General features: G+C 42.8%; 1 protein-coding gene across 5 annotated transcripts in view; it reads left to right on the top strand.

The window, feature by feature from the left end:
- Nucleotides 1-24,870, top strand: part of LOC147021289 (catenin delta-2-like) — a 344,800-nt gene that overhangs the window by 293,406 nt on the left and 26,524 nt on the right. For all 5 annotated transcript variants that reach the window (XM_085891110.1, XM_085891107.1, XM_085891108.1 and 2 more), the window contains one exon: nucleotides 5,393-5,557. In XM_085891110.1, the coding sequence (XP_085747236.1) occupies nucleotides 5,393-5,557 (165 nt within the window). The remainder of the gene's footprint in view (nucleotides 1-5,392; nucleotides 5,558-24,870) is intronic.

The following is a 24,870-nucleotide window of genomic DNA, read 5'->3' as shown; positions in this document are numbered from 1 at the left end:
GAGTCTCCAAGGTAAAACTTGTATTCTGGCTCATCAACGTATAACTTGTTCAGTGGGTATTGTCTTGATAACTCACAATGAGTACTATTGCTATAAAACTCTTTTTCAGGATTTTGCTGGTCTCCAAGGTATAACTCTTTGGTTGGGTCATCAAGGACGAACTCGTTCTGTGGGTCTTGGTCGCTCATAAGGTCTTCAACCAAGCCAACAATTTCGCCCCAAGTTGTAGCAAAAGCAGTATTTTCATTTCGTATTTCAGACACAATTTCCTGTGAGAGAAAATAATAATGTATTAATTAAGTTATTTAATTATTAAATGAGTATGCTTCAATCAAAGTTTGAAAATAGAAAAATAAAAATCTTACCTCAACAGATAAGAGGTTTGAATCCAGTTCATCAACTTGAAGGTTTAGTTCCATACAAGACAGAGAGTTCCAAGGAACACCAAAGTCATCCCACTCAAGGTCTTGGTCGCTCACAAGGTCTTCAACCAAGTCAACAATTTTGCTCCAAGTTGTAGCAAAAGCAGTATTTTCATTTTGTATTTCAGATACAATTTCCTGTGAGAGAAAATAATAATGTATTAATTAAGTTATTTAATTATTAAATGAGTATGCTTCAATCAAAGTTTGAAAATAGGAAAATAAAAATCTTACCTCAACAGATAAGAGGTTTGAATCCAGTTCATCAACTTGAAGGTTTAGTTCCATACAAGACAGAGAGTTCGAGGCAAGCACACAGCACACCATTGCCAGCAAAAACAAATGTTTAAAATGGAGCCTGGGTTTGAAGCTTTTATAGAGAAAGACTGGTGGGTGTGGTTTCCTTTGGAAATTCCCTGGGCAAGCCTAGGCAAGCCTTCATTGGGAAATTTTTCAAAACCATAACATCCTGTAATTTTCTAGTGATTTCTTTGTGAGTCAGAGATGAACTGGAAATGATGTAAGAGTGGGCGGGGCTTAGCAAAAGTAGGCGGGGCTTAGGAAAAGTGGGCGTGGCTTAGAAAAATAACTCATGAAAAGTGGGCGGAGCTTAGCAAAAGTGGGCGGGGCTTAGGAAAAGTGGGCGTGGCTTAGAAAAAAAATACCTCATGAAAAGTGGGCGGAGCTTAAAGAAAAGTGGGCGGGGCTTATTGAATACCTTGTGGAAAGTGGGCGGGGCTTAGCAAAGGTGGGCGGGGCTTAAAGAAAAGTGGGCGGGGCTTAACAAAAAAATAACCTGTGGCTCAGGAGGTGGTCAAACAAGAGCATTAAGAGAAGTTTATCATTTCGTAATGGCACAAAAGGGGTATCTTCAAAAATATAAAGATTCAAATGTTTTGTTTGTCAATATTTTAGATGGGGATTATTGTGCAAAGAAAATTAAACTATTGAAGGAATTTGAGAATGAACAAATCTTTATAGGTTCAATGAGTGAGCTGTTCAACCCCCAGGTGTTCAATTCAATGAGGTTCAACCTCCAAGTTAAAAGGGGAGACAAATAAATATACCTTGGGATAAAAAGGGGGTTTATTTTTAGGGAAAAAAAAAAAGGGAATCGCTGAAAATCCCCCATTCATTTACATGGGGAAAAGTGAGCCAGAATCAGTATTCTTACCCTACTGACATGGATTATGATAAAACTATGTGGATGACGTGGATTATGACAAAACTATGTGGATGACATGGATTATGATAAAACTAGGTGGATGACGTGGATTATGACAAAACTATGTGGATGACGTGGATTATTATAAACTATGTGGATGACGTGGATCATGATAAAACTATGTGGATGACGTGGATTATGACAAAACGAGGGGGATGAGATGGATTATGATAAAACTATGTGGATGATGTGGATTATTATAAAACTATGTGGATGAGATGGATTATGACAAAACTTTGTGGATGACGTGGAATATGATAAAACGATGTGGATGACGTGGATCATGATAAAACTATGTGGATGACGTGGATTATGACAAAACGAGGGGGATGAGATGGATTATGATAAAACTATGTGGATGATGTGGATTATTATAAAACTATGTGGATGAGATGGATTATGACAAAACTTTGTGGATGACGTGGAATATGATAAAACGATGTGGATGACGTTGATTATGATAAAACTATGTGGATGACGTGGATTATGACAAAACTACGTGGATTATGATAAAACTATGTGGATGAGATGGATTATGATAAAACGATGTGGATGGCGTGGATTATGACAAAACTATGTGGATGAGATGGATCACGACAAAACGAGGTGGATGACATGGATTATGACAAAACTATGCAGATGATGTGGATTATGATAAAACTATGTGGATGATGTGGATTATGATAAAACTAAGTGGATGAGATGGATTATGATAAAACTATGTGGATGACATGGATTATGATAAAACTATGTGGATGATGTGGATTATGATAAAACTAAGTGGATGACATGGATCACGACAAAACGAGGTGGATGAGATGGATTATGACAAAACTATGTGGATGAGATGCATTATGATAAAACTATTTGGATGACATGGATTATGATATAACTATGTGGATGATGTGGATTATGACAAAACTAGGTGGATGACATGGATTATGACAAAACGTGGTGGATGAGATGGATTATGATAAAACTTGGTGGATGACATGGATTATGACAAAACTCGGTGGATGAGATGGATTATTATAAAACTAGGTGGATTTGATGGATTATGATAAAACTTGGTGGATGAGATGGATGACAAAACTAGGTGGATGAGGTGGATTATGATAAAACTAGGTGGATTTGATGGATTATGATAAAACTTGGTGGATGAGATGGATTATGACAAAACGAGGTGGATCACGTGGATTATGATGAAACGATGTGGATGACGTGGATTATGACAAAACTATGTGGATGACATGGATTATGCTAAAACTATGTGGATGACGTGGATAATGACAAAACAATGTGGATGACGTGGATTATGACAAAACTATGTGGATGACATGGATTATGCTAAAACTATGTGGATGACGTGGATAATGACAAAACAATGTGGATGACATGGATTATGATATAACTATGTGGATGATGTGGATTATGACAAAACTAGGTGGATGACATGGATTATGACAAAACGTGGTGGATGAGATGGATTATGATAAAACTTGTTGGATGAGATGGATTATGACAAAACTAGGTGGATGAGATGGATTATGATAAAACTTGGTGGATGACATGGATTATGACAAAACTAGGTGGATTTGATGGATTATGATAAAACTTGGTGGATGACATGGATTATGACAAAACTAGGTGGATGAGATGGATTTGATGGATTATGATAAAACTTGGTGGATGAGATGGATTATGACAAAACTAGGTGGATGAGATGGATTTGATGGATTATGATAAAACTTGGTGGATGACATGCATTATGACAAAACTAGGTGGATGAGATGGATTTGATGGATTATGATAAAACTTGGTGGATGAGATGGATTATGATAAAACTTGGTGGATGACATGGATTATGACAAAACTTGGTGGATGACATGGATTATGACAAAACTTGGTGGATGAGATGGATTATGACAAAACTAGGTGGACACGTGGATTATGATGAAACGGTTGACAAGAACAAGCCGATTTGATTTTGGTTCAGGTGCGGTTGCAGATCCGGCCTCTGTCAGTGGGCTCCGAACTGTGAACTGTTCAGCCTGGCGGAGGTATGTGCTCTCCGGAGTCGTTTTCAATTCGCTTTTTTAACCTCCGCCATCGAAGATCGGAAGTTACTGTTTTCACCCCTTTCTGTTTGTTTGTTACTTATGAAATCTAAAGATTTCGGAAGTATATTGATGACTTCCGTTTCTGTTTGTTTGTTTGTTTGTTTGTTTGTTTGTAGGCACGATAACTCGAGAACAGAAGAAGCTACCAATGTCAAATTACACCACGTGATTCATGAGGGTGATGGCTCGCGCTGATTAGATTTTGGTCAAAATCGGTCAAAGGTCAAGGTCACAGTGAGGTCAAACATAATTCCGTAAATTAATGTGGAGAAATGTAGTATTTTTGCTTCCCTCGACGTTACGAGTTCGTTTTAACTTCGATTTTAATTTTCTCTTCGGTTTTTCCGATCGCTTAGGACGCTTAAAACTCGGTTGTCGAAATTCTGGTAAAAATCGGATGTTTTGGAGACGTTTTAAGATTGTATAAAAATATTTCACTCGCCGCCTCACGGGTCGTCCCATGATGTAGTGCGCTCGAGCAGACGCGTCGTTGAGTTACGTTAAGGTTTAATTGTGTGGAGAAATGGAGATTTTTTGCTTCGGTCGACGTTACGATTTTTGATGGTTTGATACAGAATCATCGTAGAAACTTCTGGTTTGCGTCGCTACCTTCTCGAGAGACAACTTTTATTATACAAGGTCAGAGGTCAAGTTGACGATTTCGTAAGTACCAGTCTATGACTGTTTGTTTGTGAACAGTATTACGGAAAAACTCCTTGACGGAACTTGGTGGGGGGGTTAGGTCTGGTCCAAGGATCATGCCATTAGATTTTGTACTTGGTCCAAAATCCAATATGGCCACTATGGTGGCCAATTTGAAAAAAGCATTTGAATTTTTTTTTTGCATTTCTACATGTTTTAAGTGATTTCCAACCCCCCCCCAAAAAAAATTGTTACCCCCCCTCCAAAAAATAGAGAAAAATATTATTTTTTGGATTTCTACATGTTTTAAGTGATTTCCAACCCCCCCCCCAAAAAAAATTGTTAGAGAAAAGAAATTTTGCAAATTTTTTTCAACAAAATTTAGATTTTTTTTTTTGCATTTCTCCATGTTATAAGTGATTTCCAACAAAAAACATGCCAAAATTATAATTGTGGCTGATTTTGGAACTTCAGGTGGATATACCCACGTAAAATCAATTTCTGTCTCAAGGAATCTAGTTATGACGAATGAATTGAGTATGTAAAAGTTAAAAGTTATGAGGGAAAGTTACAAACTATAACTCTGTGAGCACTGTTGACGTCAAATTGAATGAATAGGATATCAGGTTCACTTGGGTGACCGAGCAGTATTGGCTGCGGAGGTTTTGCATTCTACCGAGTGCTCCCCCTATAGTTTTTCCATTGTTTCTGTTATTTCTTTAATGTTACTGGACAATAATTATTGTAATAGCAAATATGATGCCTATTTCTATTTTAAAATCAAGGCTTTCTATTTAAAACAACAGTTTACTTTGATTGATGGAGTTTGCCAAACAATAATTTTCATGTCATATGATAGGCTTCCAAAGGGTTGGGTGAAACAAAGATCAATAGCTTGATGATTTGGTGGTTGAATTCGTTGGAAAGATCTAAAAATCTATGTTGGCATCAGCATTAACAAAATATGTGTGTTGCATGTGCAGTGGGAGGCCGGTGGACAGGCTCCAGAGGCTGTGCAAGGTGCTGCACGCCTTTGGCACCCTGCGGTAGTTCGACCGTACCTGGCAGTGCTGGCTGAGTGCTCTAATCCCGACACCCTCGAAGGAGCTGCTGGAGCGTTGCAGAATCTTGCTGCTGGATCCTGGAAGGTATGTATTATTATCTCACAGGAATTGCCAAGCAGCCAGTCATCAGATCCACTGTAGAAGCTATGAGCTATGAGACATTATGTGGATATTATTGTCATGAGGAATGCAAGGATATTCGTCGTGAGATCCATTCAAGATGAGTTACCAAGATGCATGAAAGGGGACAGTCGAGGTTTTGTTGGTGAATACCACTCAAGTTGAATTTAATTACATAAAAGTGAACACACCTTTCCCTGTCCACCTGTGCTTCGTCAATGACCTTTCTTGATCTCGAGAAAGGGACCCATTGGGTGCCAATTTCAATATTGTAACCTTTATTTGAGGGGGGGGGGATACATGATCGAGGCTCGGGGAAGAACTGGAGCAGAATGGAAGGGAATGTAGCAATTTTTATACCTCTGCCGATGATGTAGCCGGAGGCATTATGTTTTTGGTTTGTCCGTCCAGCTGTCTGTCCATGATAGGTTTTCGTTACAGCGACAACTTAAGAACGGCTGAAGGGATCGAAGTCAAACTTTTTACAAGTATGTATAATGATGTATACATAAACTGATATGATTATGGGGTCAAGAGGTCAAAGATCAGATGTCACATGCGCTAAAAATTTCTGTTACCTCGCTAACTTGGTAACGAGTGATGGGATTTTGACTAAACTTGGTTTTAGTATGATAGTATATACTATGGTGCAAAGATACACTGATTCGATTTTTGCATTAAGAGGTCAAAGGTGAGAGGTCTTGGCAGGTGAAAACGTGATACCTGAGAACAGCTGAAGGGATTTAAATCAAACTTGGTACAAGTATGTATAATGATGTAATCGTGTTGTCAGAGGCATATCGGTCGCCGTCACGACGTCGAAGAGTGACGTCCTACTTTAATTTGTTTAAGAGAACTTGAAACGTGTTCAACAATTACTGGATAATTGACAATGACATGAAAGAGGAGAAAAGTCACACTTGTGTATGTGCACCGTATTGTAAAATGGCGGCTGCCGCGCGCTGATGTCGATTCGGCTTGGCATTATGCCGTCATTCTTCAACATTTATTTCCCACACAATTAATTAATTGATAAAACAGAATTTATTTGTTATTCAAGTAATCCTATAGAGAGTACAATTCATGTTATATTTATCAACTTCAAGCTGGCACATCATTTTTAAGGAAGACATCTGTAGATCGGTGGGGGATTCCTTTTTACCACTGTATGGTAATGATACCTTACGGTTTGCAGTCTCTCTTTTTTAAGGTGCACATGGAATTATGGTGAAGTCGAAATGAGGATAAATTAAATGGCATGATGGTAGAGGTGACAGTTCACCCAAAGCACATTTCATTCTAATGAGCTCAATAGTCCCCAAACATTGAACATGCTCTCTTGCTACATTGACCCACCCAGCGTGACTGCGTTCCATGAATGACAAATGCAAAAGTGAGCACTAATGAGATTCCACACGCAGCTACCTTCTTCAAAAAAAATACTGACGAAAACACTTTTGGTCACACCTTCAAATACTGATTCTCTCTTGGATGGAAAGACTGCTCAAAGTTTGAACCAGTCGTTGAAGGCGGTGTGGTCTCATAGCATCATCCTCTCCGTAGCCCATGAAGATGTTTTTAAGTTAGATCTCTAAATGTTGTGTTAAATTTAATGTTCATTTGTCCATCGTCATTATCATGAGTGAAGATCAATTGGAAGCTCCAAATCGACTGTGGGCAATTCAAACGTACATTAAAGTTGAATGAAGCAACAGACGCAGGTTTCATTTGCCATAAGCTTGTGCTATAAATTAAATGCAAATGCTCGAAAAACAATACATTTTCGCTATTTGAATTGGGGACCGGACTCGCTTCTAATCTTTGTAGCCTGGGTTCAAATCCTGACCCGGCTATCAACTGTTATCCTGGTGTTTTATAGGCAGGGTGATTAGTAAATGTGTGTGCCGTCCCTCGGATGGACGTTAAATGGGAATCCCGTCTGCTGGCATTAGTTGGTGGACTTCAAAGATCCAACGGTGTGCTTTGCGAAGAGTAGCTGGAGCTCTATCACAAGCACCCCGTCCAATTTCCAAATGTTTGTCCTGACGTACAGAAGGCAGTACCACACCCTCAGCCAATCGCGCTGCCCCGCAGCCTTGTGCCGCACATTAAAGAAGACGATTTGATTTGGTCAATATTCAAATTGGCACACTCCACTGTAATTCCAAAAATTGAAAATGTTCTGTATCCAGAATGAAATGATTCTAAATTAAATCTGTAAAACATCAGTTTGGAATATTTCAAACGACCGAGATATCAGCATGAAAACTTTATCCACCAGAGGTAGTAGGAGCCTGAGAATACCTACATGATGCTCCTTTTAAAAGTACAGATTTGAGGTTTGTTTAATATAATGAATATGATCTGTAAATCATCCTGGTGCAATGTCTGATCTCTGTGCATAACGTGCTACCTTTCCATGCCAGGTGGTTCCATGACACGTTACATTTTAATTGCATCATCTGTGTGCTTGTCCTACTTTGCTAGTATTTTCTATTTTTAATGATGGTGGACTGTGTAGGGTTCCGCCTGTTCCTTTTCATGAATATGTATATATTTTTTTAAAAATCTGATCAGAATATTTTCTTTTGGAATGACGTGAGCTCCTGTATTTGCAAATTCAATCCCTAAATATCGATTGACGCACACGGACCCAGACTAAACCATGTCGAACTGTTCCCAAGAGAGATGCTATTTTCCTTGCTGGTATAAATGTGCTTCCTTTGTTGATGCAGATAATGCTTTCCAATTGATAGTGTAAATGTGGAGATGTAATTATCCGTGAAACAATTTTTAAACACCTTCCTCTATGGGGAACGTGTTTTACTGGATGGTTGTCTGACTACTTAGGTACACTGTATAGAGTAATGACATTCCTCTATAACTCTCATGGTTACTCTTACAGGAACTTTGAGTGATGTTTCCAGTGGGGGAGAGGGGGGTAAGTTGAGTCATGGGGTAAGTTGAACCCCTTGCCCCCAACCCCCCCGATGGATTTTCTTCCCTGCATGTTTCTCCTTCATCTAAAATTGCCTTTTCTTTACATCAACAAGCGAATGGTGAAACATGTTATGAATATATGGCACCACCTTTCAACTCTCCATACTGGCACTTCCAGTCGGGGGGGAGGGGGGCTCAATTTACCCCAAAGCTCAACTTACCCTTCTAACACCACATAATACCATGCAATTATACTTCAGATATGGTTTTACTTTCAAATTGACATATATGAGATGATCAACTTCTATGCAGTTTAGCTTCTAGATGTGATATTCCAACAAGTAAAAAAAAAAATTAAAAATGTAAAAGGATGTAGGGATGACATGCCAAAAAGTGTGTAAACACGGTAGGGATGGTCACACAAAATTATTATGTGAAACCATCTCTAAATCTTTCCGACATCCTTTTGGCATTTGGCATAACCATCCCTACATCCTTTTACAATAAAAACTAGAAGGGCACTCAGTAGAGCGCATACCTCCACCACGTAATGCCTGATCCACGAGAACATATCGGGTCCAATACATTTTTGAAATATATTGACATACATTACTCCATAGTTTTTGGCTCTATCTCTCAATGGTGAGAGATCTTCACCCAAATTGAATCAATTCTTCCTCGTGGCACTCCCAACCTGTCCACCAAGTTTCGTGTGAATTCATCCATAACCTTTTGAGATATTGTGCTATGTATCGATTTTGGCCCAATATCTCAATGGTGAAGAATCACTTAAGAAATTCTCAGATCCGGATCTGGATTTGGATCTCCACCAAAATTAGCGTTGCCGTCCGTGGCCGGTCTCCGACATGCACAAAAAATTTCAAAACTATTGCTTCAAAACTGTGGCCAAAAATTGTGACAAACAGACAGACAGACAAACGCTGCAGATCAATACTTGGCAAAAAATTTTTTTCCCAAGTAACAAACAGACAGAAAGGGGTGAAAACATAACCTGCTTCACCTTCAGTGGCGGAGGTAAAAAATAAGTTTTTACTTGTTTCTGTACTCTTTTAAAACGTATTTACATGCTGGATAATTTTACTTTGAACTATGAATTATCTTATCGATTATGTGTCAAAACACTTTGCATCAAAGTCGTGATATTACATAATGGGTAGCAACAATATTCCACCATTAACCACATCCATACAAGTGTGATTGTCCCTTGGCCAATTGTTGCCACGGGCTTACCCCACCAGTTTGATTGACAGGTGTTGTTTCACCCACCCCTCCTGGGCCTCGATTGTCCGAAGTGGAGGTATGCAATTATGCTTACCTTGTCGAAGCCTTTCAAGTTGTGAAAAATTGGAGTCATCATGGACCTTCCCACTGTAAAATAGTACATTGATGGAGGCGGTGATACCCTCACTCTCCATGGGGGGGGAAAAAAACTACGGAGGGGTTCCAGCACATGTTGCACACTGAATGTTTGATCTCCACATGTTGGACATCAAGCAAGCACGTCCTTACTTGATGTTACCTTTTTCCTGTGAGCCGGCAGAAGCATGGTCCGACCCCATATCCCAATATGTACTTTATAAAGGCCTTTGGTGGTCTCAAAATTGAAGTCGATGCCAACGTGCGGAAGCTTCAAACTTTGCCAAGATTCAGAAACACCCACACTCAAAATTTGGGGACTCTACTGCAGGTGCTACACTTCAGCCGTGGAACAATAACTAACATACAAATGCACAAACAAACACACAAGCCCTTGAAAATATTTACAAGATGAAAATAAATAACCCATTATGGTGCGAAATATAAATACCGGAACTCGCACAACAATGGGGAATGAGCGAAGACTTTGGCAAGGCACGAGCTGGTTTATGGTCCGGTATGACCCGGGCAGGCCGGTGCAGCACTGCGGTGGGATGGTGATGAGGAGAGGTATGGCAATGAGGAAACGAAGCAAAACAAAGAGAAAAGGGATGCTACCTCTCTAAAGGTCTGACTGCAACTGCAACTCGAACTCTAACTACCTCTGACTACTAAAGACTCAGGATGACTTAGTTCACAGCTGGCCTACGTTCCTCATAAACTTTGGGACCGCCCTCATATATGGTGAGTCTCACTTATTGGCCACCCAATAATGCAGGTGGCGGCTTTGTTCGGACCATCTCAGTTTGGCCCTAGAAAAAGTGTTCTACCCTCAGCCAGAGCTCTTCAGCCGACCTCGCCACCATGGCTTGCAGTGCACTGGTCCATCCGTAATGTTGCCTTTAAAGACTTGGAGCACTTTTTCGGTGCCTTCCTTTTTGGAGCACCAAGTCCTCACTCGGTCTCCCTCAAACACAGGATGTTTTAAACAACAACCTTGCGCTATAGTCGATGCTGTTTTCAAGTTCAAGTTAACACACTCTGCCTCCTTGGTGCTCGTTTTACATTTTACAAGACAAATTATTCTGATAAATTCCCTGTTACAGCAATAGATGTAACCCACGCGATCCCATGACACATACTATGCTTAATACGATCTATCTATAGATCCTCCCCACGGCAGTAATGGCATTAAAAAGTTTGGCCCAATGGCATTTTGCTGATGGAGCAAACATGCTAAATTGAGCACAACTGTCACAAAGGAGTTCATCCTGCCAGGTCGCTGCATGTAATAAAAATGATGCGCAAATGATTTTTGCACCAGGATGAGCTGAAGTATGCTGAGAAAGGATCTGACATGATGAAGAAATGTAACCAGACTCTGTGGCATAATGGCTGGAGTCTCTGAGTCTGAGCAGTCGGCGGTTCAAACCCTGGGCAAGTTACACTAAAGACTTTTAAAAATGGCACGTGATGCTTCCTTACTTGATGCTCAGCGGTGAAAAAGGATAGAGCACGGACAAAGAACCGTTAGTTAGCACGACTCGCGCAGGCTTTGATGGGCTGAATGGCCTCCTCATGCGTTGAAATTCCTTGTGAGCAAACATTTCTTATGAGAACATTGAGAACATCCTCCTGAGAACATTGAAATTTCTTTTGTTCAAGACACCATACGTGATGGTATCCCGGGAGAACACCTCGAGTCAGTACCTCTGAAAATAGACAATACTAACCAATATTATCTGATAAAAAGATTCAGGATGACTTATTTACCTGGTCCTACAAGATGTGGCAGGGGTAGTGCGCTTCCTTTTGAGCTATCTAATCTGGGTTTGATTTCCCCCACCCGACTATGTACTGTCTGTCACCCTGGTGTTTTGCAGGCAAGGCAATGCATAGAAGGAAACAACGTCTACACCAACACAGGAATCCATCTATTGGCATTGATTCCTTATGTGGATTAAAGATCCGTGCGTGTCCTCAACCATCAACAATGTGTGATTATGCCGGCATTGTGCACAAATTACAAAATCTGACTCCAACCATCTCCATTCGAAAGTAAGGCCAGGCCAGCCCATATCATGAAAGACTTTGCCAATCATGCTCTATGAATCACTGAACCCAAATTCATAGAACATGGCAGATGATGATGATGATAATAATTATGTGATTATGATGACGATGATGATTGATGAATTAGTTACCTGGTACCGGAATGAAGCCAAGTTGTAAATGGTCAAAGTTCTGTGGATCCTGTTGCTTAATTACATTTCTGAATGACATCAAACTTCCCACCGAAATCAACAAACTTCCCACCTAAAGCAAAGTTGAAAGATGGCATGAAGTTGCAGCAAGGAATGACCCAATGTCAAATTTTGAGTTATATTTTGACCCCTTGTGACTCTAACATTTTAATGTGGTGTAATGGTTAGTGTCTGAATCTGGGTATAAATGCACCAGCATCCAGAGCAGTCGGGACTATTTGTCAGGTCAGGTCAGATTAGATCTGTGACTTGCTACAGGTACTATGTAAACCTGTAATAACCTGTTTCATGGTCGGGTTGTCGGTGACTAAACCATCTCCCCAACCATGTTTCCGAGTGAGGAGGGTGTCTGGATATGGACACCCAGCAGGATTAAAAACAAAACCCCTCAAAGGGCGGAGGAGCTCCTCCTGAACCAACAACCATCCATATCTAGTGCCCAACTGTGTCTAAGGACGTCCTCCTGCAGTTGGGTTATTTTTTTTAGGAGGCTTGTGGCAGGATTTGCACTCCGGCCACCGTAAAACCCTTCATTCTGGAAAACACACTAAAAACGCAATGAAAACTGAAAACCCACTCCGTGGGAGTACCACCTGTGCAGCTACCCTTCACAGTGCAGCTCACTGGATGATGGGATTGGGACAAAGCCTTAGGCACCCCCACTCTTTGATGATGGGATGAAAACCACGGGGTAACCTTCCCAGGTCAGATTGCAGTAGTGTGTGTCGGAGTGGTGCTGAGGTGTCGTCCACCAGACGGCATCTCCTTGGGTGAACCTGAGGCGGTCCCTTCGGGTGGGCGCCTCGAATGTCTTATCCCTAAGGGAGGATGATCACCTGTCTCTGTTATCATCTGAGCTCAAGTATTTGGACAGCAGTATTGCAGTACTCTCTGAGGTTCAGAGACAGGATTGCGATGAGATCATGGTGGGTGGTTACACCTACTATTGGTCTGGTCCCTCTGATGGTTACCATGTCCAAGGAGTTGCTGTTGTTGTGCACAATAACCTGACTCCAAGATGATTGAGGTAACACCGGTCAACGAGCGTATTATGAGAGTGAGGATTCTTCACTCCTTGGGTGTCGTTTCCCTGGTCTCGGTGGATGCTCCGACTGAGGTGAGTGATCTCACCATGAAGGACGCATTCCATGCCACACTTGAGTCTGTGGTTGGTCAGTGCCACAGGCGAGATACTCTTCCAGTCTTGGGAGATTTCAATGCATTGGCTGGAGAGAGGGAGGGATGGTTATGAGACATGTGTTGGAACCTGTAGAACTGTGAACCAGAATAGCAATAAGTTCCTTGACTTTGCAAGAAGTCATGGACGTAAAGTGGCTGGTTCATGGTTTCAGTGCCCACAGGCTCATCGCTGGACTTAGTATCCCAAAGCTGGCGGTGTGGCAAAGGAGATTGACCATGTACCCGTTGATGGTTGCTGGAGGATGATCCAGAACTGCAGGGTCTCTACCGGAGTGCTCAGTTACTCAATTCCTACCACAGGCCTGTTGGAGCAACTCTGAAGTTGCAGCTTAAATCTGGGCGAATGGTACCATCCCAGATCAGGCTGGATGTTGGCAAGCTCAAGGACGAGAGTACCTGAGGAGTTTGCGAACAGGCTGAGTGGGGATTTGGAGGGTCTAGGTGCGTTGAGGAATCCTGACTAGTTGTGGAGTGCCTTAAAGACCACCGTCCTTGATGTTGCTGGTGGATGTCTTGAAACTCATTGCAGGATGAAGAAGAATTTTTTCTCTCATGGGACACTGGAGACCATTGAACAGAGTCGCAGGGCCGGGCTTAATGGCAGAGCTGAGCTGTTCATGAAGTTGAGGCAGAAAACTGTATGTGCACTGAGGGCCAGACAAGGAGGCCTATGTGCGAGGAATCTGTGAGGGGGTAGAGCATCACCTGTGGTCAAGTGATTCTCGTCGTCCTTCCAGGGGAATTTGCGCATTACGTTCAACTGTGACCCTATTGTTGACCGTCCATTCAAAGGTGATCCACCTTCATTCGTGGAAACACAGGTTGTGGTGAACCGGTTGAAATGGGGTAAAGCTTCTGGGATCTGTGGCATCCATGCTGAACTTCTCAAGGCTGGTGGAAATGATGTACTCGTGCCGTTGTATGCAGTTCTGTGCTCTGCCAGAAACACAGACATCATCCCAACTGACTGGAAGAGGGGCCTTGTTCTCCCTCTTGAGAAAGGGAAGGGCGATTGCCAGGAAGGCAACAGCCACCGAGGAGTGATGCTGCTCTCGGTACCGGGCAAGGTCTTTGCTCGGATAATTCTTGATTGGGTTCGCCACCATCTGCTTGAGCACCAGCGCCCAGAACACTCAGGCTTTACACCAAAGAGGTCAAAGATTGACCGTATCCTTGCCCTTCGCATCCTCACTGAATATAGACGAGAGTTTCGGCAGGGGCTGTTTGCACCCTATGTTTATCTCTGCAAAACGTTCGGTTCAGTGAATCGGGATACTCTCTGGAGGATTCTTGGTCTTCGTGGGGTGCCACCAAAAATTGATCAATCTGATTTCTGAACTATACTCTGGTACTGAGAATGCTGTGAGATGTGGTGATACCATCTCTGACTTATTTCCAGTTGTTACTGAAGTTTGTCAGGGGTGTGTATTGGCCCCCACACCTTTCAGCACTGGTGTGGATTCGATTTTGGGGAGGATGTCAGAGATCAAGCGGCGGTGTATCGTTTGGGAATGTCAAGATCTCTGACCTTGATTTCTCAAATGATGCAGTCATCTTTGTGGAGACTCTGGATATCCTTTTGGGGGCCCTTGAGGTGCTGCCTGAGGAGTCTGAGCCACTGGGATTACGGGTTTCCTTGGTCAAAACTAAAATCCAGGCTTTCAATGACATCTTGGGTGCTGCTATCTTGTCCATACCTGTTTGTGGTGAGGATGTTGAGGTCACAGAGAGATTCACTTACCTTGGCAGTGATATTCATGTTTCTGCTGGCTGTGAGCCAGAGGTCAACAGCCACCTGGGTCTGGCCTGGGGAGTCATGGATTCACTGGATGGAGTGGTGTGGTACTCTCAGTCCCTGTGCAGGAGGACAAAAGTCTTCAGGTCATTGGTGCTTCCAGTCTTGCTCTATGGATGTGAGACTTGGACTCTGACCAGGGATCTGAAATGGATACTTAATTCCTTTGGAACTAGGTCTCTTCGGAGAATCCTTGGCTATCGCTGGTCGGACTTTGTGCCCAACGAGCAGTTGCTGAGAGAGAGACTCAAATGAGATTTGTGACCTGCATAGTCCGTGAGCATCAACTGCGGCTGTATGGACGTGTGGCTCATTTTCCTGACGCTGATCCTGCTCATCAGATTCTCTCAGCGAGGGAGCATCGTGAGTGGAGGAGGCCACTGGGCCGACAACGTGTCTCATGGTTGTAGCAGGTTGATCAGCATCTCAAGGAGATTGGGGTGGGCCAGGCATCTGTCTGGGGGGGGGGGGGATGGCCAGACGGAGCCCCTTGGAGTATCAGTGGAAAGTGGTCACAGCGACACGCTGCTCCGGCGCATGCTCCCATACCTGACCTGACCTGACCTGACTCTTGAGTCCCCACCAAGGTTCTATGGATCATCATCCTTTTCTGTTGCTTAATTACATTTTCTGATTCACAATTACAACAAACTAGAGCGGTCAATGGTGTACAATCGGAAATCCCCATGCTTCCCACCTTAAGAAAAGTTGAAAAATGATGTAAACTTCCAGCAGGAATGACCCAATGTCAAATTTTGAGTTAAATTAATTTTTCCCCATTTTGACCCCTGTGACCCAAAGTCCCCACCAAGGTTTTGTGGATCCTCAGTCTGCGCATGAACCGGGGTCAAATCCAAATAATCATGACGTATTTCATGCATCCCTCAATGTTGATTGCATATACAAAGTTTCATTGAAAAAATGTTTACAAATGTTTCTGTAATTGCATATTTTGGGTCTCTGCCCTTTTGACCCACTCCCAGGAGGTGGGTGGAAAATTATGTTGTTCATGCACTCTCTTGCCATCTGTTGATCATAACTACCTTGTTTGGTGAATTTCTGCCAAACCGTTTATGAGATAGCGTGACGGATGGACAGACGGACAGACGGACAGACGGAGCCGATTACAATATCCTCCCATTTTTTTGGTTTAAAAAGCGTGGAGATAATGAAGTGGTGTAGATAATTAAACAACTCATCTTACTTGTGACGACGAGTGTTGATCTGCATCAGCGGACAGGTAGAAAAACGGATGAAATAATGGATCGTTGATTGAGGTATGCAAAACCGCCATGGAAAGCAAGGAGAAGCTGACTTCGGGTGTCAACCCTTCACTATTCTCTTTTGCTCCGATGGAAGGGTAAATGACAGCAACATCAGCTTCTCCGAGCTTCCCACGACGGTTTTACTACATCAATAATTGCCCTGTTTATTTCATCCGTTGCTGCGGACGATTACCTAAGTGGACCAATGGTGCAAACAAATGGTGTTGACAGTTTGAAAAAGGACGAATGCATGTCTGCTGCCGCAGAGGATTTGTCATCTCATGCGTCCATTTAGAAACCATTCGCGATAATAAAGTTTGTGCCATATTGTGCAGTCATTCTCTTATGAATGTCACATGGTGCGACACCTTCACTAAGCGCAAGCCAGATGACTCATTCATTGTTCCATAACGGTGCATTCTTGAAGAGGGGAAGCCATCTTTACACCATGATGACTTGATCCACATTTTGGGAATTCAGTTATGAAGTCCAATGCCTCACAATTGACCTCGTATTATCACACATAATACAATTGTATTACACGTGTGCACTTGTTCTGACAGTTAAAATTCACTTTATTATTTCACTAACCGTTTGGTATACACCAAGTGAGTGCCTACCGGTCACTTCACTGATGGGTTTAATCAAATGGCAGCATGTTGTACTTCACAAACATATTGCATGTCCATCTGCAAATCTCAATGAGGATGGAAAATGAAGTAAAATACGCACAAACAAGGACATTTTATTTACACGTACAGTCGCCTGCAAAAGTATTCATCCGCCTCCAAAGTTTTCACATTTTGATGACGTCTGAGCTTGTGCAGTCACGCCGCCACCGAAGGTGGAAGGAGGTTATGTTTTTTTTGGGGTCACCGAAATAGGTGACCCTTATTGTCAGTAATTCTGTCTGTTTGTTTGGATGTGTGTTCGTTTGTCATCAGCATAATTGATAGTAAACGTGGGCCGATTTTGACCAAACTCGGGTGGTAGGTACATCTTATGACCGAGTGCTTTGCAAATTGTGATGGTTAGGGATGCTTTGGTTCCCTAGCAACAACCGAAAAACCTTCAAAATCGGTACCGTTCACGCAAAATCAATTCCGAAAGCCATTATCCCATGTAGGGTTATGAAATTTTGCACGAATGATCTACAGGTAATGCTCTATCAAATATATTCCGGTTTTTGTGATATATGGAATACTTTACTCGCAGCACCTCCTACAATAAGGGTATGCGTGAAAATTGGTGCAAATTGAAGGCCCCCTAGCGACCAGGTGAGTGCATCGATACGAATGAAACTTTGCAGGTTCATGGTACTCAATGAGTACTACAACTTTCCCTCAGGACATATTGACCGATTTCGCTTAGGTCAGGGGTCAAAGGTCAATTAGTGCAAAAATCGATAATATGCGAGAGCTGGAGGTGCCTTCGTGCCAAATGCTACTCCTCCTCGGGTTATGGTCGGATGGTCATGAAAATTCACACTAATCGTCTGGAATACATTGTGCACAAACGATCAAGCCGGATTTTCGATTTAGATCTTTGTTCACCCACAGCACCCCCTCAAACTTTGGGGATTTCCGATTTCAAACCGCATTTTCGGTATTTTTCATTCAAATGGATACCAAGTAGTTATCTCATCCAGTAGGAACTGGATGAGATTTGATATGCATAATCTGAAGGTGATTCCCTATCCGCTGCTATATGACATCCATTTTGCTCTATATCTTATAGTTTCCATGCTCGGCGACCCATCGCCGACTTCCGGCTTGTCTGTCTGTTTGTCTGTTTTTGTACAGGATATCTCAAAAAGTGGTGGATGGATTCTGATGAAGTTTGGTGGACAGGTTCAGCGTGTGACAAGGACGAATTGATTAGATTTTGATGAAGATCCGGATCTGGATCTGGCTGCGAGAATTTTTTAAGTGATTCTTCACCAAAAAGAGCTCGGGCCCAAAACAATATATAGCACGATATCTCAAAAAGTTGTGGACAGATTCGGACGAAACTTGGTGGACAGGTTGGGTGTGTGATAAGGACAAATTGATTCGATTTTGATGAAGATCCGAATCCGGATCTAGTTATTTTTAAAGTGATTCTTCACCATTGAAAGATAGGGCCAAAACGATCTATAGCAAATTTCAAAAACTTATTGGGTCCAATATGTTCTTGTGGATCAGGTATTGCATGGTGGAGGTATGCACTCCACTGAGTGCCCGTCTCGTTTCACAATGCTGTTGTTTTCTTCTGTTTTCAATGTCGAGGCTCATGCGAGAGCTAACACAGAATGTGTAACAAGGGGAGCAGGAGATAAGAGGGGCAGGAGAGGGAAGGACCGAACAGTGTGGAACAGAGACATTAGGGGATACATGGAAGGGAGAGGGATGGGGTGGGGTATACAGGGTAAATAAGGTAGATACCACAGGGACTTTCAGGAAGGAAAGCAGGGAATTTGAAGGAAGTGGGTTTGGGGTGGATTAACAGGGGTAGAAAAGATTGAGGTTTTGCTTGGGAGAAGATAAGAGGTGGTGGTCAGATCCAGAGAGTCAGGTGAACAGCTGTTTTGAAATGGGGTGGATTAACAGGGGTAGAAAAGATCGAGGTTTTGGAATGGAGAAGATAAGAGGTGGTGGTCAGATCTAGAGAGTCAGGTGAACAGCTGTTTTGAAAGCCCGTAGGGAAGAATGGGATTGAAGAGAGTGAGGGAGTTTATTCCAAAGGTGGAAAAAAAGAGGAATAAAAGAGTGAAGGTGAGCAGTGATTCGTGATTTTGGTAATTTTACCAGAAGGGGGTTGCTGGCGGACCTTGACCACCCTGTGGAAATATGGAGGGGGACATATCACAGACAGAGCGGGGTGGGGTGAGACCGGAGAGGAGATGGTACAGGATAGAAAGACTACCGACCTGCCTGTGGTGAGAGAGTGAGAGACCCAAAGACTCAGCCTCATCGTGGGAGATACCAATAGTACTAAATGCCCTGGTTTCCACAGCGTGAAGCCAAAAGGTGAGAGGCAGGAGCACCAGCCCAGAGGGGAGAGCAGTACTCCATCAGTCTGTGGACAAAAGCTTTGTATGTGGTCAGGAGCTCAGATGTGCCGAGGAAGGAGTTTGCACGATGGAGGATGCCCATTCGGCGATTGGCTTTGGAGGGCACCTTGAAAATGTGGCTTTTCCAGGAAAGATCATGACAGATAGTGAGACCCAGAAGCTTGAATGAAAGGACTTCTTCAAGTGGTTTGTTGAGAAAGTAGATTGGGGGGTGGGGGGTCCAGACGGTTCTTTCAGAGAGGCATCATGAGAGTGTGAGATTTCTCAGTATTGAAAGACATGTTCCACGTGTTGGACCACCTTGTGGTTTTATCCAGATCTGCAGAGTGAAGAGGCTGCTGCTTGCTGATCTGAGGGATGACAGATGGTAAGGCAGAGGGTGGAGTCATCAGTAAAGAGATATAGAGGATTTTCTAGAGAGTCAGAGAGATAATTTATGAAAACCAGAAAAATAACAGGGCCCAGAATGCTGCCTTGAGGAACTCCAGCCTGGATAGGAAGAGGGGATGAGAGAACTCCATTATGGGCCACACGTTGACTGCGACAGGAGAGGACGTCTCGTGAGCCTTGAGTGGAGATGGCCTTGGATACCATAGGAAGAGAGTTTGGTGAGCAGGGCAGGGTGCCAGACCGTATCAAAGGCATGCAATATGTCTTGGGATATGGCTCTGATTTCATGTCTGGCATTGAGGATCTCCAACCATTGTTGGGAGAGCAGAAGCAGCATATCCATGGGAGAGTGACTTGGTCTGAATCAAGTGAAGTGAAATGCCAGACTCGACGGCACTGAGGTGGTTCTCTAATAACAGCCAGAGAGATGTCTGCTTTGACAAGCATGTGGTCAGATGAAGCAATGGGAGCAGAGGAAGAACAGCAGATATTGTCAGGGAAATTTGTCAAAATCTATCCAGAAGAGATGGAGTACCATCAGTTGATATCTGGGTCGGGAAGTTGACCGATTGAGTCAGTCCCAATGAATCGCAGAAGTCTTTTGCTGAGATGCCATGACAGGAGAGAGAGGTACCCACACCCAGCCAACTGGCATGATGACAATTAAAGTCGCCACATATGAGGAAGAGAGAGTTCGGATGAGAGGATAGAAGTTGGTCCATGTTTTCGGAGAGTGTGATGTAAATGGAGTCATCAATCTTTATTGGACGGTACAACACACATATAAACATGAGGTGGGAGTTGAGGGGAAGCCATAGCCAGAGGTATTCCTGGGGGTGTAGGGGAGTGAGGACAGGGCATGGAGAGTGAGTAATATAGTCTTTGATGAAGAGAGCAACTCCTCCACCAGGACGAGGCTCAGGTCTGTCACACTGGAGGAGGGAGTAACCAGGGAGAGATACTTGGGAGTCAGAGACGTCTTGAGGGAGCAAAGTTTCTGTTTGGCAGATTATGTCTGATTTGTCAGTGGCAACCTCTATGAAAAGATCTGTCAGGTTTGCGTGAAGGCACCAGATGTTTGAGGTCCATGCTGTTAAGGAAGAGGGAGGGGAGGAGGGTTTTGGTGCAGGGGAGGGGAGGGGGATGGTAGGTCGAGGGAGGAGGGGGGGTAAGGAGAGTTGTTGAAAGAGTGTGGGGGTTGCATTGGAGAGTGGGGGAGGGACAATAAGGAGAAGAACAGGCTCGGGGGTGATGGGGTGAGGTACAGTGGGGAGTTATAAGATGGAGGGCAGAGGGCGTTGAAGATTGGAGGAGGTGGAGTGATGAGATGGAAGAGAGAGGGCAAAGGAAGGAGGCAGCTTTGTGGATGTGATGAGGGGGCAACTTTGAGAAGTGGGAGTGAGTGGTGAGATTGGTGTGAAAAGGGTGAGAGGGGAGTTTTTGAGAAAGGTGAGAGGGAAGCTTGGAGTGGGAAAAGTGTGAAGGTTGCGTTGAGAGGGAGAAGAGATGATGATAGTAGCCACAGCCAAGGTGCAGGAGGTAGATGGGAGAGGTGAGGAGAGGGGAAGGATGAGACTTGGTAGAGGTATGGTGAAGAAGAGAGCGGGCAGGAGGAGGTATACAATTTGAGGGTTGGGAAGAGGGGTAGGTGTGATGAGAGGAAAGAAGGAGCATGTTTTGTTGTTGAGTGTACTCGATGAGAGAGTGATATACCTGTTCGGTTAGAATGGAGCCCACAGATGTTAGAACACCACACACTTTGGGACAACAGAGGAGGAGCTGATACTGAAGCAGAAGACAGTGAAGAGGTGCTAAGAACGGAGGTAGGATGAGGGGTAAGAGCGGATAACAGGTGAGGTGTTTATGAGGAGGTACATTTAAGGAGGTGGGGTGAATTGGCACTGAAGTTGGAAAAAGGACGATTGATGGACATGAACATACATTGCAAACTGGGAGTTTTGAAATTTTTAAGTCAGAGATGCGATTAAAGACATTACGTGAGGGATGCAATAAAGGAGAATTAAGCGAATGGAGAAAAGAAACGTTGTCACAGTGGGACTTTTTAGACACGGGATGAAGGAAAGGTGAAATTGAAAACAGTCTTTTGAAGAAGAAAAACAGTAATGAATTATGATACAATACCGAGAACCACACGTGTGAAAGAGGAAGTTGAAACATTTTAAGAGAACGTTTTTTTTTGTTTTTATTTTTATTTTTTGAGAAAGATTGTGTAAGATTAGGTAAAGGAAAGCTTGAAGAAAAATCATGAGATTGTATGGTGAATTTGGATTGGCAAACGCAGAAGGAACCTGGAAGTTCGACGAAAGTTACAGGAAGAAAAAGAGTGGGCAGAGAAACGTGGTTTCAGGAGTTGTAAGTTTAGATGTTAAAAGATATGAAGAACAAATATTTTTTGATTGAATTTTTTAAATATGAGGTGAGATTCGGTAAAGGAAAGGTTGAAGGAAAGAATCGTGAAGGTAAATGGTGAATGTGGGTCAGCTAAAATAGAAGGAAGATGGAAGAAAAGACAAGAAACAGAGGGTATAGTTGGGAGGGATAGATGGAGGGTGGTGGGAAAAGTGAAAAAAATAAGAACCGATGGTAATAAGGAGAAAACACAAAAGAAACACGATCGTGCACATCGATGGGAAGGTGACAGGGAAACCCGGCACAACAAGATCAACGAAAACTCACCAAATAGCACAAATTTTGAAACAAAACCGAACTTGGAACACACAGTAAACATGGAGGTAACAAAATAAAGAGTCAAAATGCGACAAACAACAACCGGAAACTTATCTTTGAGAAAGTTGGCAGAGATCCCTGAGAAAACCAACCATCGCCTCAAAAACCAGAACCGGAAGTCAATGCTTTCAAATGAAACTTAACCCTTTTAACCCGAGCGGCCGTTTTGCCAGCCACTGTTCACATATCCATATACCCAGGGAGCCAAGGAAGTGGGAGCCACAAGTCCAAGGAGCTCTGCGTTGAAAAGGTTAATATGTGGAGTCTTCACAAGCTACTCCAAAGTGATAAAGTTTTTGAAATGCAGATAAAATGTGAATAAGCTCGATTAACAGAGGAAAATCAGTGATTCTCTATTGCTTAAGTATTCATCCTATTTGCCTAATTAACCCTGTCACTTCAGGAGAAAATTATTTGTTTGAAAGATTACAAAATAAGTATAAAAGGTTTCACCTGTATGTAATCGGTGGTTTAACTCAAAAAAAAAATTCAGCTCCCCCACTTATCTCAGGAGTTTTAAGGTGTAACTCACTTGGTCAGCAACAAGGTAAACATGAAGACCAAGGAGCTTTCCAAAAAAAAATCAGACATCAACTGATGGAGAAGCACCATTCATGAGAGGGTTATAAGAAGATTTCAAAATCATTCATCATCCCTTTGAGTACGGTGAAATCCATCATTAAGAAGTGGAAGACATATCTTACCACCCAGACTCTACCCAGATCAGGTCACCCATCCAAAATTATCAACCAGGCAAGCAGGAAACTGGTTCAGGACGTCACTGGAAATCTAACAATGACTTAAGGCCCAGTCACACCTTGACGATTTAGCCAGCGTATGCCGATTTATGAAAAATTTGTCTAAAACGCTGGTACACGTCGAATACGTTATGGGTACGTTTTGTATACGTTAAGAGCACACTGAAAAACACTGCCATACGCCATAGTACGCTGGCTTTAAACGTTGTACTTTGGGGTTTTCCTCAAATTTTTTCATGCTTGAAATTTTACGACGTATGCCGGCGTTCGACTCACATGTTCCGCTACGCTGGCCATAAGTTGTAGGCACGTTATGCGATCGTTGACACACGTCGACACACGTTACTTGTACTTGTAAGTTACTCATAAGTCGAAACACGTCGAGGTTATGTTTAGCGTACCCGAAACTTATTTGTAACCTATGAGTAACATTTTGTAAGCACGCTACACGAACGTTGTTCACACTTTGCAACACGTTACTTGAAAGTACTACTACTACTACTACCAACATCGACATCACTAAATTCTCTCGAACTACTACTACTACTACTACTACTACTACTACTACCAACATCGACATCACTAAATTCTCTTGAACTACTACTACTACTAATAACATCGACATCACTAAATTCTCTCGAACTACTACTACTAATAATAACATCGACATCACTAAATTCTCTCGAACTACTACTAATAACATCGACATCACTAAATTCTCTCGAACTACTACTACTACTACTGCTACTGCTACTGACATTGACATCTACTCAACATGGAGTCTGGAACACTGATGGGTTCCTCTTGTGAAGCCCATTTGTATATACCAATTCCCCTAAACGCTGCCAATACACCATTATACGGTAGATGTAAGTTACAAACACGTTCAGTAAGTTCTGTGGTCGTCCAGAAGACGTCAATCAAATTCGTCTACATACGCCAATGTGCGTTTGAGATGCGTTACACATAGGTTCAAAGCAAGCGACACATAGGTTCAAAGCACGCTACTCGTAGGTTAAAAATTAAGTTTCGGGTATGCTAAACATTACCTCGACGTGTTTCGACTTATGAGCAACTTACAAGTTACGTGTGGCCGACGTGTGTAAACGATCGCAGAGCGTGCCGAGAACTTATGCCAGCGTATGCGGAACTTGTGAGCCATACGTCGAGTACGTCGTAAAATTTTCAGCATGCTTGAAATTTCACGACGTACTGGACGTACCACCTAATATGCCAGCGTACTTCATTGTTTTTCAGCGTGCTCATAACGTATACTCAACTTACCCATACCGAATACGACGTGTCCCAGCGTTTTAGACACATTTTTCATAGGTCGGTATACGCTGACTAAATCGTCAAGGTGTGACTGCGATGTTGACACTTCCAATTTTCAGGCGGTTATGATTTAAATCGGCGTGCGGCAGGTTTTTAACAGAGAACGCCACGAGTTCGTCGGCGATACGTGCAGCACGCTATGACTAAGTTAAA

This window comes from Eptatretus burgeri, chromosome 8, assembly GCF_056783735.1.
Source record: "Eptatretus burgeri isolate ZD-2024b chromosome 8, Ebu_testis_v1, whole genome shotgun sequence".
NCBI lineage: Eukaryota > Metazoa > Chordata > Myxini > Myxiniformes > Myxinidae > Eptatretus > Eptatretus burgeri.
The sequence above is the reverse complement of the archived record's forward strand: the minus strand, read 5'-3'. Positions and strand labels throughout refer to the sequence as shown.